The 17,313-nt window shown below is 61.1% G+C and overlaps 2 protein-coding genes across 5 annotated transcripts; both read right to left on the reverse strand.

Annotated features, from left to right (window-relative positions):
• Positions 1–340: 340 nt before the first annotated feature.
• On the reverse strand, positions 341–2,781 carry NUDT18 (nudix hydrolase 18). The gene is made up of 4 exons (XM_019546125.1): positions 2,512–2,781; positions 1,912–2,125; positions 994–1,606; positions 341–691 (listed from the first exon to the last, which is right to left on the reverse strand). The coding sequence occupies exons 1-3, from the start codon at positions 2,650–2,652 to the stop codon at positions 1,002–1,004; spliced, it is 960 nt and encodes a 319-aa protein (XP_019401670.1). The 5' UTR covers positions 2,653–2,781; the 3' UTR covers positions 341–691; positions 994–1,001.
• A 2,425-nt stretch (positions 2,782–5,206) lies between these two features.
• Positions 5,207–17,084, reverse strand: LOC109317428 (actin filament-associated protein 1-like 1). Of its 4 annotated transcripts, none has more exons than XM_019546116.1 (16): positions 16,414–17,084; positions 15,599–15,688; positions 15,236–15,288; positions 13,041–13,140; positions 12,581–12,798; positions 12,111–12,290; positions 11,541–11,636; positions 10,953–11,052; positions 10,434–10,645; positions 9,760–9,896; positions 9,332–9,452; positions 9,089–9,194; positions 8,762–8,911; positions 8,453–8,613; positions 8,070–8,180; positions 5,207–7,005 (listed from the first exon to the last, which is right to left on the reverse strand). In XM_019546116.1, exons 2-16 carry the CDS (start codon positions 15,672–15,674, stop codon positions 6,979–6,981), a joined length of 1,848 nt encoding a protein of 615 aa, XP_019401661.1. In that variant the 5' UTR covers positions 15,675–15,688; positions 16,414–17,084; the 3' UTR covers positions 5,207–6,978. The 4 variants fall into 4 exon arrangements, with proteins under 4 accessions (XP_019401661.1, XP_019401660.1, XP_019401662.1 ...); XM_019546115.1 differs by having other exon boundaries at positions 15,599–15,691; XM_019546117.1 differs by lacking the exon at positions 16,414–17,084 and adding an exon at positions 15,789–16,404 and having other exon boundaries at positions 12,183–12,290; positions 15,599–15,691.
• Positions 17,085–17,313: the final 229 nt, after the last annotated feature.

A 17,313-nucleotide genomic window follows, 5' to 3' on the forward strand; every position in this document is an offset into this window, starting at 1 on the left:
AGCCTTGGGATTGGGATGGGCTGAAACCCTCCTGGTGAATTCCCCACCACAAGCTCCTAAAAGTCCCCAGCTCCATTGGTGAAGGCTGCTAGGAGCTGACGGCAGGTACTGGCCCTGCGCAATGCAATTTTGTGCCAGAAAACCCCTCCAACGCCAGCACCTCGACCATAATCCGCCCAAGACAGCCGGCCACCAGGTCGCAGGGGTGTTGGGCTCCCCCACCAGCCAGCCCCAGGCCTTGGGGTGGGGAAGAGCGTGGTTTCCCTGAAACCAGCCAGCCAGAAACCATTTTTGGGGGGAGGGTGTCCCCAAGCCAGCCAGCATGTAAGAGTAACCTCTAAAACTTTCCCAAGTGCTCCTTTTTATTTGCACGCTCTAGCCAAGACACGGATGCTTGGGGCAGCTCTTGAGACCCCAGAGCCAACCTAGAGAAGCACACGGTCCCCCAGCACGGTCCTGGTCAGGTCCAGCCCCTCGGGGGTGGCACAGGCCGATGGCAGCCCCTGCTCCCTCTGGGCCAGACACGAGAAGCACCCACTCCTTGTGGCACGGGGCAGGGAAGGTTTTGCGGGTGGTGACTGGCGAGGACGTGCCCCACGGGAAAGCCCTGGATCCTCCCTGCTGTGGTGGCCCAGATGTCTTTCTTTCCAGGTGGGCACTGCACGCTGCGGGCTCTGAGCTTCAGCCAAACCTGGGGGAGAAGGGCAAGGCAGCGTTCAAAACACCAGCTCAGCCCCGCGGGGCAGGGTCAGCCCCCACCTCACGGCTGGGGCCACCACAGGGCCCTTAGTCCAGGCTCTGCCGGGCTTTCTGCTGGCACCAGTCACCCTGACCTCCCAACAGGCTTCACCCTCCCGCCTGGGCAGCGGGAGCCCCTGCGCTCCATCCCGGCTCTGCCCCCAAATTGCTGCACAAGCCGGGATCCCCAGCTCCAGCAGCAACAATTTGAGGATCGAAGGCTCATGCTGGGAGGGTTTCCCAAGCACAGCTCACCCTTGCCATCAGCTGCAGAGAGCAACAACAGCCACAGAGCTGAGGCGCTGCAAAATCGTGCTCCTGAGAGGTCCCTCCGTCACCCGCCACCACTGGAAGCTCTGGTCACGCAGCTCTGGTGGGGTAGCCTGGGCGCTCTGGTCGCCGTGCCCCACCGTCAGCAGCACGTTGAAGCAGACGCCGTCAGCCTTCCCTGCCTCCTTGCCCAGGTGCTGCAGGCCTAGGAGCCCCTGGGCTGCCACTGTCACCGGGCCCAGCAATATGCACTCGCGCAGCAGTCGGGCTGCTGACGCCCGCAGGCCCCGGCGCATTTCGGAGGGGGTCGTGCCGCAGGCCATCACCGGCAGGTGCAGGGCCTCGGCTGTGCTCATCAGCACCCACAAGTCCCCGGTGCTGTTGGTGAAGGCCACCAGGAGCCGTTGGCAGATCCGGGTGCAGGGCATTTCCGCCGGCAAGGTGGGTGGATGGGATGGGCGGGTTCGGTACCGCGCAGCCAGGTCCAGAAGGGGTAGGATGTCGGGCGCACGCAAGGGCAGGGTGGGAGACTCACGGTCCCACCACCGGGCTTGCAGAGACTCCGCGTCCGCTCCCTGCAGCGTCTTCAGGCTCCCGCCTGGATGAGGGGATAGGAAGAGGCCCTGACGGTGCTGCGCGCGGGGCCCTGTGCAGCTGGGCGGGGGGTGCACTTTTAACACAGCCCTATCCTCCCTGCTACATATGCCAGGGCCAAGGCCACAGCCCGGACGGAGCCCTCCCCTGCTCAGAAGCCCTTGGCTCCTTCTTCCCCGCTTCCCCCGGCTCTTCCAGCCTTGCGGGCACTGCTATGCCAGCTCGCAGCTTCTTGACCACCTCCACCTGCCGCAGTACCGGGACCCTCCCGATCCCACTGGCTGCAGGGCAAGGGGAAAGGGGACTCACCGGTCGGCTCAGCAAGGAAGACAAAGCGGATCCAGGCAGGGCCCCTCTCCTCCACTGCCAGCAAGGTGAGGGGGTCACACTCCAGCCCCGTCTCCTCTTTCACCTCCCTCCTCATGGCCTCCACAATGGTCTCGTTGGGCTCCATCCTCCCGGCGGGCAGGTACCACATCCCGTGGCACTCAGCCTTGGCTTCCTGCATCATCAGCACCTCGCCCTGGGAGGGAGGAAAAATATCACGTCGTGGGCAAGGCACATTGGGACCAGGGCGATTGGAGGCATCAGCGTCTCCCCGCCCTGAATGGGCAGCTTGAGTCAGCCAACCCCACCTGCCCGCCTGGAGGCACCTGCCCGCGGCGCGCTCGAGGACAGCTGCTCCCCAGCCCCAGAGGTGCCCGCTGCCACGTCTCTCATCTCCAGTCTCGCTTCTTTTCAGACGCCAACAAGACAAGCGCGTGGCAGGCCTGGGGCCTGGATTCGCAGCAGCCCCCGCTAGGAGGGCAGGTGGGAGCGCCGCGCCGTCTGCTCCGTGCGGGCTCACCCCGCCGGGCGCCGGCAGTGCGCGCGTCCTCTGCCCCTGCCCGCCTGCAGATGCCGCCTCACCTGGTCGTTGAAGAGGAGTGCCAGCACGATGTAGCAGGCGTTCCTCCGCAGCCGCACGGGCTGAGCCGACTCCGGCGCGGCGTCGTACCTCTCCTGCACGTCCCATCCCCGCCCTGCTAGCACCGCGTCCAGCTCCTCCATGCCAGCCTCAGCCTGGCGGGGCAGCAGGGCTGGCACAGGGGGCACACCTGAAATGCCCGTGCACTCCCTGCCCCTGGCCTTGCCCCTGGCCTTGGTCCTGATCCTGCCCCTGCCCCTGCAGGCAGCAGCCCCCTCCCACCACACTCACCCCAGCTGGAGCAGACCCCTCCCCCCCACTACGGAAGAGACTTCTGCACCCTGCTCCCATTGGCTGGCCTCAATGCCACGCTCGCCTCCCATTGGCCATCCCCATTTTCATTCAGACCTCAGCGACTGCAGATGTTTCTTAAAGGGGCCGTGACTCCTCACCCAAGAGTGGGAATCCTCAACCGGGGAGGGTGGTGCCAGTGGTCCTGCGGCATCTCAGGGGTTCATAGGGGCAGATCGACTGTGGGGGGAGCAAATGTGGGACAGGGCCAGTGGTTAAGAGGCACTTAACCCCTGGGATGCCCCAGAGCCACTGGCACTGCCTCTATTAACCCTTAAGATGCTGCAGGACCACTAGAACTACCCCTCTGACCCCTTGAGATGTCCCCAGTGCCCTTGGCAGCACTCGGGGGGGGGCATAGGGGCAGTGATGGTAGCCCTGGGGCATCTCAGGGGTTAATAGGGGCAGTGCCAGGGATCCCGGGGGCATCTCAAGAGGTCATAGGGGCAGTGCCAGTGGTCCTGCAGCATCTTAAGGGTTAATGGGGGCAATTCCAGTGGCCCTGGGTATCTCAAGGGTGAATAGAGGGACAGTGCCAGGAGCCCCGGGGGCAACTGAAGAGTTAATAGGGGCTGTGGAATAGCCCCTATCTGGGGCCTTTAAGATGTGAGGGACCCTGGGGGCATCTCAAGGGGTCATAGGAGCAGTGCCAGGGACCCTGGGGGCATCTCAAGGGGTTACGGGGCAGTGCCAGTGGCCCTATGGCATCTTAAGGGTTAATAAAGGCAGTGCACGTGTCCCTCGGGCATCTTAGTGGTTTATAGAGGCAGTGAGAGTAGCCCTGGAGCATCTCAAGGGTTAATAGGGGCAGTGCCAAGGGCACTAGGGACATCTCAAGGGGTCATAGGGGCAGTGCTAGTGGTCCTGCAGCATCTTAAGGGTTAATGGGGGCAGTGCCAGTGGCTCTGGGGCATCCCAGGGGTTAATAGGAGCAGTGCCAGGTGCCCAGGGGCATCTGAAGGGGTACAGGGGCAGTGCTAGGTGTAGGCAAGGCTTGGGGGCTCCTATCAGGACACTCCTCATAGCTCCTCCCTTTGGGGTCAGGAGCTGCAATCCCCCAGCCACCATGACCTGTCTCCTTCTCTCCTGGGGGGCGTCCGGCGACTGTCCTGGCATCGCTGCAGCCGGAGCATGGTGCGAGTGGGACCCCCCCCCACTCACAGCAGCTTGCAGAGAGGCTCCTGGTGCCAGCCTCTGTGGGGGCCCTCATCAGCCTGATTGCTTTTCCCCATGGGGAGCTGGCATCCACACAGCACCGGACAGCAGCTGGAGGGTGCCCACACTGGCCTGCCCGTCACATACCTCCTTGCCCTCCTGCCCTGTGGGATCTGCTCTCTCCTGTAGCTTGATTGCACCAGTCCTGGCACTGACTGTAGAAAGTCTGAACAAAATGCACCCCTGACCCCTGCACCCGCTCAGCCACGGCGCACACAAAGCCGCGTGGCAGCTAAACAGAGCAGCACCGAGTGACCAGGGAGGTGGCAGGGCTGAAAGATGGCAGGAACTGATGGGGCTTATGCACCTCACCGTGTCCATAACAAGGGAACCAACAGGCCACTATCGGGTCTGGAGTTCATTTTGCCCCGTTATCCGGTGTGGGTGTAAGGGAAGCATGCTGTGCTAATTAGTGTTAGAAGCACCTCTGTCAATCCTTCAATCCTGTCGACTTTATTTAAATGCCTGAACACAGATGTTTGAGCCGAACTTTAGGCTCCAGTGGGAGAAACACTGATCCTTTATGCTTTGACGAGGCCAGTGTTGTTCTACTATCATGATGCTGCCTCCTGTCGCTAGTTAATGCTTAGTCCAGGGCTTCCTTACAAGGGTTTCCCTTATTGGGCTCAGCAGAGCACACCAAGCATTTTGGATGCTTCTTTACAGCATCCCTGGAAATCCCGACAGACTGGAAGCTGAAATGTGGTAGAGATGTCACCCCTGCGTCTTTCAGATGGCTTTACGTGTTTGTGTTTGAGGCTGAAGTGCACGCAGTGGTATTTTTGGGCGATGTAGCTCTAGCATTCCCCTACAGTTAAGCCCAGAGTCTCAGCCTAGGGAGCACAAGCATTTTTTAAAACTTACCTGCTGTTCCAGTTTCACTGCTGCCCACCAAACACATTATTGCCTGGTGGGGGGCATTCAGCTACACAGAGCTGGCATTGCAGCCTTCCCCATGCTCAAGTCATGCTGCTCCAGGGAGAAAATGGGGGCTCAGCCCACACTCCTGTTCTTGGTGGCACCAGCACCACCCCCACCCCAGGCACATGGCTTCCTGTACCCCTACCCAGGGGAGGCAGGAAGGAGACTTAGAGCCCCCCCCCCCATCACAAGATTGACAGGGTTAAAAAAAAAAAAAAAGCAAAAATATGTTTATTTGACAGCATAATTTGTAGAAATTGAAACACACACACACATAAACATAACCCCATTGCCCCCCTGAATTGCTCTGGGTGACAAGTTACAGAAAGGACCTTCTTGGGGACACTGACACCTTTGTGCAACTAGGCAGAAGCAAGTTTTTTTACATTCATGGGAAAACACCTTTCTCCCATTTAAACAACAGCCCAGCAGGAGCAGTGCTTCTAAACAAGCACCCGTTCCCCGCACGGTGACCGAAGCGCGCTGCACAAGGAGCTGGTGCAATTGGTTTTGCTCCCAGAGTGCCAGGTGCTTACATCCTGCTCTTGCAACGACTGGCTTGAGGCAGGTGGAGAGCACCGCTTCCACTCTGCACCCAGGTCTCCCTCCCTGCAGGCCTGTTACAACCCCAGCTATGGAGCCTGGCGCTCAGGGTGCAAAGGCTCAGGCTTTCAACCTTGAAGGATCCCAGGTTCAAATGCTGACACAGCCCTGCTAAACTTAATAGTGCAAGGGAAGGCAAACCCCAATTTCCTGACTAGGAGCTAAGACCTAGCATTGAAACCCTCGGTGATTCACCCGGCACCTGAGAGCTCAAGCCTGGGAGAGCATTCAGTTCAAACCCGCCTCTCAAGCTGATTTTTGCAGGTCAACGCCCGGGGTGCAAGGGAAGAAGGGGGGTCACTCCCTTGAGGTGGCACAGAGGACAGCTCTCATGTCCCCATTTGCCTGCCCCGTGCTCAAGCGGAGAAGCTGCGGCTGCTGTCATGTTAACTGGGTTAGATCACTGGATTCCCAGGGCTTGAGTCTGCAACTGGAGAAGGTGGAAAGTGAGTGTCACTGGGACGTGAGCTGGATTCCTCCAAAGAAATGAATGCATCTACTCCAAGCAGAGCGTCTGGTCACTTTTGAGCCCCAAGAGCGACTGAACACAGGCAGTGTGCTCGGGGGAAGTACTAGGATCCTCCCCCATCCTTTAGACCTCTGGGGACGTAGCCAGCATCCCCACTTGGCCGCTCGCCTTGCCCAGCTGCACAGCGGGCAAGGTGCCAGCTGAGATCTGTATCATGCCACCTAGATACAACTCTACTGGGCTTAAAGCTGGGCTGTCTGTTATCTTTGAGCACTAGGCCCCGTGAGATGAATGAGAAGCAGGGGCACCTTGTAAGAGACTTCAGAGGACTCAGAGCCAAACAGCTCAGAGCCTCTCCTAAGCAGCTCCGTGTCCCTTAGGGTCTAACAGTGTCTCTGGACTCCAGTGCTGAAGCTTTTCCCCCATGTATAAGGAGGCATGAGAGAGGGCTGCCTCTTCGGGCTCCAGCTGGTGCCGTCTTAAGCCACAGTAGGCTCCCCTTAATGCAGGGAAAAGCCTGCATCTCCAGCATCTCCAGCACATCTGGAGGCTCAGGGAAATGCAAGCTGGAGGAGAGCCACCCACCGGGACACGATCCCAGATGGATCTGCTGCCGTGAAAAGTCGAGGCCCAGGATGTTCAGAAGGGCGTACGTGTCTTCCCCAGCGCAGCCCTGGCCTGCCCAGTTTTAGTGCCACCGCAGACCAGAGATAAAAACCCACAGCCGGTTTCCAAACAGAAAGGCGTCGTCGTTCACAGCGATCACCACAGTGTGTAATGAAAACAGGTATAAAATCCATCCAGCGTGATCCACACGCAGTGGGAATGGCAGAGAGATGCCTGGACTGATAGGTATGTACACAGCAAGGTGTCCTATGAGCAGGGGCACGCGTGCGGCCACAGGAGCTGGCTACATGGCAGACTTCATCTCCCATTCCTGAAAGAAGCAAACAGAGAATGATTATTGCCCATGGGTGGGGTCAGGAAGGAGATCCCCAGCTCCATCCTGCACCATAGGGTATGTTTTTGGCAAGAGGAGCAGCTGTCCATGGCCCAAGACTGGAGAGCAGCTGGGCAATGAGCTCATCTGTTATTCTAGTGCAACCTTTTCTATGCTTTATGGCATTTCCTGATAAAAACTAGGTTAAATTTCAGTTGCTGTGATGGGAGGGCAGGCAGCCCTACATGGCACTTGCAATTCTCCTCAAAGCAAGCAACGAGCGCCCATAGAGGTCAAGTTCAAGTGACATTTAAAAGAAATGGGAAATGCGCAGTTAATGGGCTCAAACACACCTAACCCTGCCCACAGGTGCCTTTGCCCCCTTCCACTGGACCATGACAGCATGGTTCCAGTTCAGGCGTTATCCTGCTTGTGTCACCCAGGGAAGGTATTTAAAGACATCAGATGCTCAACCTTTTTGCCTTTGGCATGAGTCCAGAGCAAGGCCTGATTGAACAGATCTTGTTATCGCTCTCAGCGGGTGAACTCTTCTGCCACTGCACTCCAAAAGACTAGTAAAGTGCTTCCCAGCCTTTCCACACTCAGAAAATACTAGCTCTTACTTTTCACTCACCTTCTCCCTGCAGAAAAATACTAGAGCAATTCTTCCATTGCAAGGAACTCAAAGATCACGGCAGGACAAAATGGTTTAACATTAAGGTTAAATCTCAGGGTTTAGCGTGTTAATCATGTTTGCATGTCCAACGGTGCTAACACTGTATAGTGGCACCCTTGAAAGGACCTGAAGGCATAACAGGGTGCTGCAACACCATGCTTGAGGATCACCGGACTAGGAAAAGAGAAGGCACACAAGTTCAAAGCCAGCCGGCCCCGGGCAGCAGAGGGAGGGCACTACGGGTCAGGTAAGTGGCTGGCTGTAGCTGGATGCTCAGCTCCAGTTGGGGGGCTAGGAGTTGGCCCAAGCAGTCCCTGACAATGGCCAGCGTCCATCAAGCCTCTCCCACCTGGAGCATGACCCCCGGCGTGGGACGATACTGTACCTTTCTCTTTTGAAGCACCTTCCCCTTCTCAATGATGACGACGGATGGTGCCCGCTTCAGGGTGCCCTTGGCAGAGGACGTGCGCTTCAGGAGGGGCGTCAGGAAGGAGCCCTGTTTGTGAAAGGAGAATGGCAAGGCTGAGGGAGATGCTTCTCTCCCAATTCTCCCCAACCCGGCTGCAATGGGTGGGCCCCCTTCTCCTCCCAGGGCTGGGAGCACAGATGTCCTGCACCTTCCAACCCCTGCCTGAGTGCAGACCTCTCCCGTACAGGTGCGAGCTGAACCGTGCAGCGCCCCTTCCGCGTGCCATTGCTCCCCTTCACAAACCTGCTTCTCTCACATTGTAGCTGTGCCACGCCACCACGGTCCCCCCCAGCCCTTACCTCCGAGCCTGCTGAGCAGGTGGCGGTGGCTATGTGGCCCTTCAGAGACTTGCCGATGGCCAACAGGTTCATCTCTGAGCCAGCTTTCAGCCTGGTTTTCATCCGGCAGGCTCGCTCCAGCTGGCCCACCTTCTCCTCCAGCTTGGGGAAGGCTCTCTTCCCTGCAAGCGGACAAGCAGATGGGGCACTGCAAGATCCCTGGGTGGTGTGAGCCTGCGCGGCTTCCGGGTCCCATCGAGTGGATGAGTGCCATGCCCTGTCCCACATCCCCCGAGTCATGGGGCCCAGGGAACGGTGTGGGTATCATACCGATTAGGAAATCCAAGCCGTCCCGTGGGCCCTTCCTCTCCGACAGCACCAGCGTCTGCTGGGACTGGGGGAACTCCTGGCTCTTCATCTTGGGGGCCACCTCTGCCCGCTGCTGACTTGGAGAGTTGCTCAGGCTGGCGTGGGGAGTGGCTGCCAGGGCACAGCAAAGGAGAAAGGCTGTGATACCAAGCGACCCATGGGCAAGACTGCTCCCAGGGTGCTGGGCACAGAGATGGATGGCACAGCCCCTTAGTGCCAGGCAGAAAGAGGCACCCAGACAGGCTCGATGGTGAACTGTGCTGGGGCGAAGGGAGGGGCAACACTCACCTGCCATCTCCAGAGCCCTGCCTGCTGCATTACTGTAGGCGCTGTTGGGAACAGCAGACAGGGGCCTCTTTGGCTGTCCCTGGGCGGCTCTGTCCAGGCTCTGCTGCTGCAAAGAGACCCTGGTGAGAGGCCTGCAGGCACGATGGAGGGGCAGGAGAGCAGGGGTTGCCCCAAGCCCAGCTCCATGGCTGCCCCCAAAGCTGCAGTGAGTCCAGGAAAAATGCCCAGGAAGGTAAAGGTTACCAGCTGGTGCAGGATATCAGCATTGGAGTACAGTGGGTCTGGGGGGGGCACTGGCGGGAGCTGCCCAAAGGGGTCATCCATGTAGGCGTTGGGTGTCGGGAACCTCCGCAGCAGCAGCCCCCTGTGCGCAGAGCGGAGAGGGAGCCTATGACTCTCCTGCTCTGCTCAGTGCCCTGGACGTGCAACTGAAAGGAGCAGGGCCTGGCAGGCACCGATCGCTACCCCGCTGCAGGGCTGCACAGTACCAGTAAGGACGATTTCCAGTACAATGATCCCTGCCAGCACTTTGAGCACGCACTGGGGAGAGGAGCCAAGGGCAGGCATCAGTCCCCTGCCTCTGTCCCAGCAGAGGCACCTATGGGCAGCCCTGACCCAAGCAGAAGGGAAGACCCCGCAGGTCCCAGGGGCAGAGTCGTGGTTCTCCTTACCCCACAGCCGGGGAGCTGGGGGTGTTTCCAAGGCTGGTAGTTTCTATGCTGCTCCTTTCATATGTAGAGGCAGGCTCTGCTCCCCCCGTGCCCTGTAGGATCTCTAGCCAGGCATCCCTGTCCTCCTCTGAGCAGGCCTGCAGCAGAGGAAGGGCAAGGCTCAACTGTCTCACTTGGGCTGCAACCACCACGCTTGGGTCCTGGATACGGCCATGGCATCAGCTGGCACACCCCTGCCCCCTGCTCCTCTCTCGGGGCACGGGGCGACTCAGTCCAGAGCTATGCAGAAGAGGGTATCGTGCAGAGGGACAAGTAGATCTGTGCCCCCCGACTCCGGGGTTCGATCAGTGCAAAACCCTGTCCCTTGACCCCTCTAGGACCTTGGGTCTTGGACAAAGGCGCAGGGTGAGCCATAGGGGCAATGCCAGCTCCACAACCTGCCCCATTTCCCCTACCCTGCTGTGCCCAGGCATTGCAGGCCTTTGTGGTACAGCTGTGAGCTGGGCTGGGTGTCCCCGGCTCTCCCTGCAGCCAGGCAGGCTCCCAGGCTCCTGCTGCCTGGCCTGCATGCTGGGCCCAGGAGGCTCCTGGCACAGAGGGGCAGAGCCAGGCAGGGGCAGCCACCTCCCCAGCTCCCCACGCCACGGCTCTGGGGACGCGGCCGCAGAGCGCACCTCCAGGACGGCGACCTCTCGGCCGTGTTGGGCCAGGTGGATGAGAAGGGGCTGTCCCACATCAGCCCCCGAGGTCACCACACAGCCTGCCAGCAGCACGGTGCCCGCCAGGCTCTCGGGGCAGCTGGGGTCTTGGAGCATCTGCAGGGCACCCTGCTCCACTGTGCACCACAGCTTCTGCCGCTGCCCATGCAGCAGCACCTCCAGGAAACCTGCAGGACAGGGCCAGGCCTTGTGTCAGCTGCTGAGCACGGCCCCGCCATGCAGGGGCAGGGGAAAGGGGCTCAGCGAAGCCCAGCCCTGCCTAGCTCTGCACCCAGCTACCGCAGTCCCTGGCATCCCCCACTGGCTCTGCCAGTGGCCCCAGCACCCTTCCCAGCTCTGCCCAGTCTACCCCTGGGCTCTGCAGTGTCCCTCAATCCCACCTGCAGCTCCCCCACCATTCCCAGCCAGCCCTGCCCAGCCAGCTCCAGGTCCCACCACCAGGCTGGCTGAAGTGACCGCTGGGCCTTTCTGCACCTCCTTCCTTCTGCTCTCCGCCTGGGACGCTGCCAGCTGCCGTGGGGCTGGTCGCAGAGCTGTGCTGGTGGGAAGCAGAGGCTTGCGGGGGGCTGGGCGCCTAGGAGGCGAAGGCAGACAGGAGCCAGGCTCAGCAGTGCTGCGTAGCGTGGGGGCTAAGAGGAGCAGCTGATGGGCAGGGGTGCGCAGGGCTCCCCCCGTGCCGCAGGGTGGCAGGATGCCCCGGCACGGTCCAGGCTGTCTCGGTGGCAGTGCCCCCACCAGCAGCAAAGCAAGGGCTCCCCTGCTGAGCCCAGCTGCTGCCAGGCCACTGGCTCCTGGGGCTAGAGGGCAGCTGGCTCTGCAGCCTGCTGGGCAAGTGAGGAGCTAGCCAGTGGGCTGGGGAAGCGGGGCCAGGACCCGGGGGGTGTAGCCCCAGTACGACAGGGAGGAGAGAGGAGACTTGTCAGGACTTCGGGGTTTCAGTCCCACCTCTCTCTGACTTAGTCCATGTTGCTTCCTCACGTGCCTCAGTTTCCCTGTTGTGCCTTGGTGGGCAGGTTAGGCATCTATGTGCCCTACTGTCCGGGTTGTGTGGCCCCTACTCACCCTGCGCAAGCCCCTGCCCTGCTCGGCACCAGGGGACACGGGGGAGCTGTGTGCAGACAGCCCGCTCAAGGGGTTGCTGCTCACCTCTTCGATCACCTGCCAAGGAAGGGGCAACATTACAGCCTCTGCCTGCCCTCCTGGGTCCCGGGGTGAGTCCTATCTGAGGCAGAGAGGGTACTTTGGGAGGGCGGGGGCCCCTGAGCTGCAGCAAATGCACCAGGTGAGAGGGGGTGGGCAGGTCCAGGGACAGCGGTCACCAGCACCTGCCTTGACCAGGACAGGGAGCCGCGAAGCCATGTAGCTGCCTGGCTCCAGCTGATGAGACAGGGCTGGGCAAAGGGGTCCTTTTGGGACAGTGCCCAGCCTCACCCAGAGCAGGGAGCAGGCAGTGCCAGGGGCAGGATGGCAATGAGGGAGAGGATTAGAGGGGCCCATGCCAGCCCCCACGTGGGCACCTCGCCCCACCTGATGCTTGCCCACAAGCTGGCTCCATCCAGGGGCTGGTTCCCCATCCTCCCCACCCCTCGGCCCCTCCATGCAGAGCTCGGCCAGGCTGCGACACCTCCAAACCTTCCTCCAGTCCTCAGCCTGTTGGCGGCTCTGGAAGCCGATGACCAGCGTCTCGGCAGACGCCCCTGTCACCTTCAGCTCGTGCTGCATCTTCTTGCTGCGCTTGGCCTTGTAGGTGACACGGCAGCCCCGCAGATCCAGCTCCAGCACTGGCTGCATGTCCTTGGCACACTTGTAGCACTGTGGGAGCACGGGGAAAGGGTCACGTGGGGCTGGGAGAGCTTGGGGCCCGGCCTAGCAGACACAACCTTGCATGGGGGAGTCGGGGACTTAGGGACGCGGGCCCGGAGAGTTACGGGGCAGGGTCTGTGTGCAGGGCAGGATGGATAGGTGGTGGGGAGCAGGGTCTGGAGGGATGCGGGGGTGAGCTGAACATTGGTGCTCCTTTCATTCATGCATCTACCTGCTCTTCCTGTACCTCCTTCCCCCATTTTGACCCCTGCCTCTGCCTGCCCCTGCCCGGTGCTCACCAGCAGCGCGTGCTCTCGGATGATGAAGAGCTGCTTGGCCCACTGGCCGAGCCACCGCTTCCTCCAGAGGAAGCCGCAGAGCTGGGCCTCGGGGCGGGTAGGGGCCTCCCCGAGGCTGGCAGTGGGTGGCCACTGGATGTAATGCGCCCGGTCTTTCATGCAGTCCTCATCCTCCCCGTACGACTCATAGTGGCTGCTGTCCGTGTCTGCGCCGCCCGCTGTGGAGGGCAAAGGGAGGTTGGAGCCGGAGGGTGGTCAGTGCAGTGTGCTCGGTGCCAGGAAGGTGGGATTTGAGAGCCGTGCCCAGCTGAGGAACCGGCTGAGCCCTGATGCACCAAGGGCCGTGCCCATGCAGCCCACGGGGGAGGCAGAGAGGTGCTGCAGCTGGCGTGCCTGCAGTGCAGCAGTGCCTGTGCTCCCCATGGCATCCCGAGAGAGCAGGTGGAAGGGAGCTGCTTACCTGAGCTGAGGTTTTCCCCAGGGCTGATGGGCTCTGCCTCCTCATAGGAGTCATCCGTGGGCAGGCTCTGAAGGTAGGGCAGGATGCTGGCTGCGTTCACCTAGGGGGAGAAGAGAGAATCAGTGCAGCGATGTCGGGCAGGTGCCCACTCTGCAGGCTTGCAGGGCAGACACCCTCTCCTTGCCCTGTACCAATCCAGGCCCGTTGACAGCAGCCTGCAGTGGGCAGGGCAGGGCTCTCCCCAGCATGGAGCAGCCTGGTCCTGCCCCCCACGTGCTGCCAATTCCCAGCCTGGCATCTGGAGGAGACCGAGACCAGAAAGGCTTTGATGCCCGTGGTTTGGGTTCCCACTCCCCTAGTGCCTCAATGCCCCTAAAATGGCCTCTAGTAAGCTCAACAACCTGCTCTGCCTCTGGCTACCGAATGAACCGCTCCTGAGCCTACCAGCAACCTGCCACCGGCAGCTGCCCTCTTTATGGCCAAACCCTGTCCCCAAGGGCTGTGTCCACCCACTGCAGCCCCCTTCTCGAGGGCCCACAACTGCATGGCTCTGTGCAGAGGCAACCCTTTGACCCATCTCCCGGCAGGGGCTGCTGCTATAGTGGAGCTCAACAGCTCCTGCCAGCCCCTGTGCCCATGAGCGCACACGGCAGCGTCCTGCAGCTGGCACCACATGGCAGCCGTCACCCTAACACCATAACTGGGGAGGCAGGGTGTCAAGCTGAATGTAGTGCAACATGCCAGCCTCTCCATGCTGGGCTGCACAGGGCATGCAGCCGGCCGGGGCACAATCTGTGCTTTGTGCAGCACGTGCCCCTTCCCTGCCGCCAGCCAGGCAGGTCACCCCCTGCGCTCTGTAATACTCCAGACCCCAGCTGCAGTCAATCTGATACCCCCCATCCAATGCAACAGGAGCCCCTGCCACCACGCCGTAGGGCTACTCCTCCTCTGTGCATACCAGACAAGTGCACAGTTTGCTTCACTGCAAAACAAAATGCCAGGCCGAAGCTGTTGCCTGTTGCTTCTGTAGTCACCAACGCCGGGCTGAACCCTATCAGCACCTAGCATTTCACCCTGTGTCCCCCGGGTCGCTTGGCTGTACTCTGGTGAGCTCCATGCCGACTGCAAGGGCAGCTGGCTACCGATGAACCCATTGCGCTTGTCTGATTGCTCCAGAAACAGGGCAGGGGCTACTAAAGCTTTGGAAATGAGAGGCACTGGTCACTTTGGGGGCTGGAAGTCAGGCTGGCTACGTGCCCGGCGCTGTCACTGCTGTGGTATGTGCAGCCCGGACACTGACATTAAGACAAGCCTGGAAAACAGGGCAGCTACTCAGCTTCAGGGCTGCTGCTAGCGGAGGCGGCTGAGCTGGGGGCAGGGAGCACCGTTTGCATGGCGTGGGGACAGAAGCACGTGCTGGGTGAGCATGGCCTTCCCCCGGCCTGGGACCGTGCTCCACCTGGCGAGCGTGCTCTCTGCTGCAGCAATGCGCTGCCTGTGGCATGCAAGGAAATCTGCCTCCCTTCTCCCCAGCTATAGCCCACCCGGCAGCTCCCAGTCCATTCATCGACCTCGGTGGGATGCTGGGAGGAGCAGCAGCCAGGAAGCCTGCCAAGGGGGCACAAGGTGGTGCTCCCCGAGGCCCTGGGGCGGATTCCAGTGTCTACCTGGAGTTGCACCACTGATGCCTGGGGAGGGGCTACAGACGCAGGGCAATGCACTGGCCTGCGGAGTCATGGGGGCAGCCATGTCCTCCCTTTTGGTGATGCTGTTGCAGAGGCAAATGGGCTGCTCCACAGCCCCCCTTCCCACCCCCCGGAGAACTAGGGTCAGGCTGGGGACCGCGCTCAGCCCTCGGGGCCGTGCCGAGGGATGACACGTGCACAGCAGGCCCTGGCAGGCGGCGTGGGAACATTCCTGGCCAGGCCAGGGGCTCCCCACGCTCCTGGCTCTGCTCTGCTCTGCCTGCCACCAGGGACCACCAGGGACAGGCCACAGCGCCCTCTCCCTCTCCCACGCCCCAGCTGGCTGGCTATCCCGCCGGGACCGGCATCCTGGAAGCAGAGGCACTGGGGAGCTTGGGGGGCAGCGCGGTGCCTACTGCTGAAGCTGGGTGGTGGGCAGGGCTGCATGTCCTGGGCAGGAGGAAAAAGCTGTAATCTCCACCCTGCTCCTGCTCCTGCGTGGCTGCTTACCCCGCCAGGCGCGTGCTGGGTGTCCGCAGGGGGTGGGTCTGGGGAGCTGGATCCTGCAGGGGAAAGCAGGGCATGAGGAGGAGTGTTCACATCACTTCCACTGACCCTGGGCTCCAGCAGCAGCAGGACGATCTAGTAGGGGCATGCCAAGTGCTGGGTGCTGCTGTGCTCCCCTCTCCCAGGGCTGGGTCCAATCTACCCAGTGCCAAGGGCTTGCAAAAGACCCGGGACAGAAAGCGAAGCCCTTTCCCAGCACCCTGCACCTTCAGGCCTTTGCAGGGTGACGTATCGCAAAGATCCTTTTGTGTCAGTCAGGCCTGGGCAGCCCAACCCCTCGCTTTGCCTGGGACAGGGGGTGCTCACCTGGTGGTGGGCTTGTGCCAGCTCGTGGCTGCAGGCCACTGTTGCCGGAGGATGGCGAGATGCAACGCATGATCATGTACTCCGCATCCTCTGCTGTGGGGAGAGAAGCCGGTCAGGACCACGGGGACCGCAGGGCCTGGAAGAGGCTGGATCTGAGACGCAGGAGGGTGCTGGGGGATGCCAGACCCACCTAGAGGCATCCCGGACTCTAGCGCGAGCAGGATTTGGCCTGGGGCTGGGGAAAGCACCCAGCTCTTGATGCCGAACACAGAGCAAAGATTCAGGTGCCTCCAGGATTGCTCCAAAAGCAGGTCAAATATGTCTTGGCTCCTGGGCTTACCCCACAGCCAGCCTCCAGCTTCACCTTGTTTTAGCTCCCTCTTTGCTGCACAGTCTCAGCAAACAGCCCTTCCCTTCCAGCCCAGCCCCTGGAGAGGAGTTTGCTGGCTGGTCAGCTGGTGTGGGCAGCCTGCAGACACCCCCAGGCACACCTGGCTGGGACTTGCTGGTACAAACCCACTGGGCAAACACTAATGGGAACAAAGAGGGTGGAAAGGGATGGAGAAGGAAGTGCAGATCACGTAAAGGTGTCGATTCACCCAGCGGGGCACAGGGGACGAGCTCACCGGCTTAGCACCATTACACAGGGTGCTCTGCTGCTGCGATCCAGAAAGGAGGGACCCGGATCCAGACAGCAGGGACCTAAAGAGCACCACAGAAGCCCCCTTGGCCGGGCAAGACTGGAGATAGTAAGGGGGTCTGGAGCAGCCAGCTAAAACCTTCCTCTGTGCACCCACCAGCCCCAGGATACCTACATGGAGGACCCTGCAACCTGGCGAGCAGCTCAGCAATGGACTTCTTCTTGGCCTGAGCCACATAGCTGAGGTTCTCCCGGTCAAGGATCAGCAGGAAGGACTCCAGGTCCAGCAGGAGCCTGTCCAGATCTGCAGGCAACAGAAAGGAAGGGTCCTGGGACGAGGCTGCCAGGCCGCGTCTACTGGACGTCCCAGCAAGATGGGGGCTGACAGGGGAGTGAGCTGGAGCCCCAGGTCCCTAGAACAGGCCCACGGAGAAGGGCTAAGCCTGCAGCCCTGTTCAGCCTCACGAAGGAGCGGGGCGCATGGAAGGGCGCATACCCCCTTGCCCCCGACCCGTGCCAAACCCATCACCCCGGCACCAGCTCCGCGCGCCCACGGCTCAGCTGGGGCCGCACAGCTCCCCCCGCTCCTGGCTCCTGCACCTGACCCCGGCACGCGGCACAATCCGCCCATTCAGAGGAAACAAGAGGTGCCCAGGCAGCAGGGGGCGGGGGGCGCAGAAGGGGGCAACAGGGAAAGAATAAGCAGCCGTGGGAGACTGAGAGCCTTTATGTTTGCAGTCAAAGAGCAGGCTTGTCTGCAAGACTGGCTTCCAGGTTCTTTGAGAGGAGCCATGAATATAGTATTTGACTGGCAGAAGGACAAATGCAGCTCAGCCCCCCATTAACCCCTGCGGTTCCCCTCCCCACCTACCCCCAGCCCCAGCTCCTGCACAGCGAGGGGCAGAGAAGCTCCCTGGTAGCCCCTCTTGTGCCGTCACGCCGTCCCTGCCAGTCAGGGTTGCTCACACGCGTTGAATGTCTTGGCAATGTCCCCCAAGCGGCTGCCTTCTTACCTCTCCCTCCTCCCGTGCCCCTGCGGGCAGACAGCGGGGCGATAGGGGCCCTGACACCACAA

This window comes from Crocodylus porosus, unplaced genomic scaffold, assembly GCF_001723895.1.
Source record: "Crocodylus porosus isolate Cpor-Errol unplaced genomic scaffold, CroPor_comp1, whole genome shotgun sequence".
NCBI lineage: Eukaryota > Metazoa > Chordata > Crocodylia > Crocodylidae > Crocodylus > Crocodylus porosus.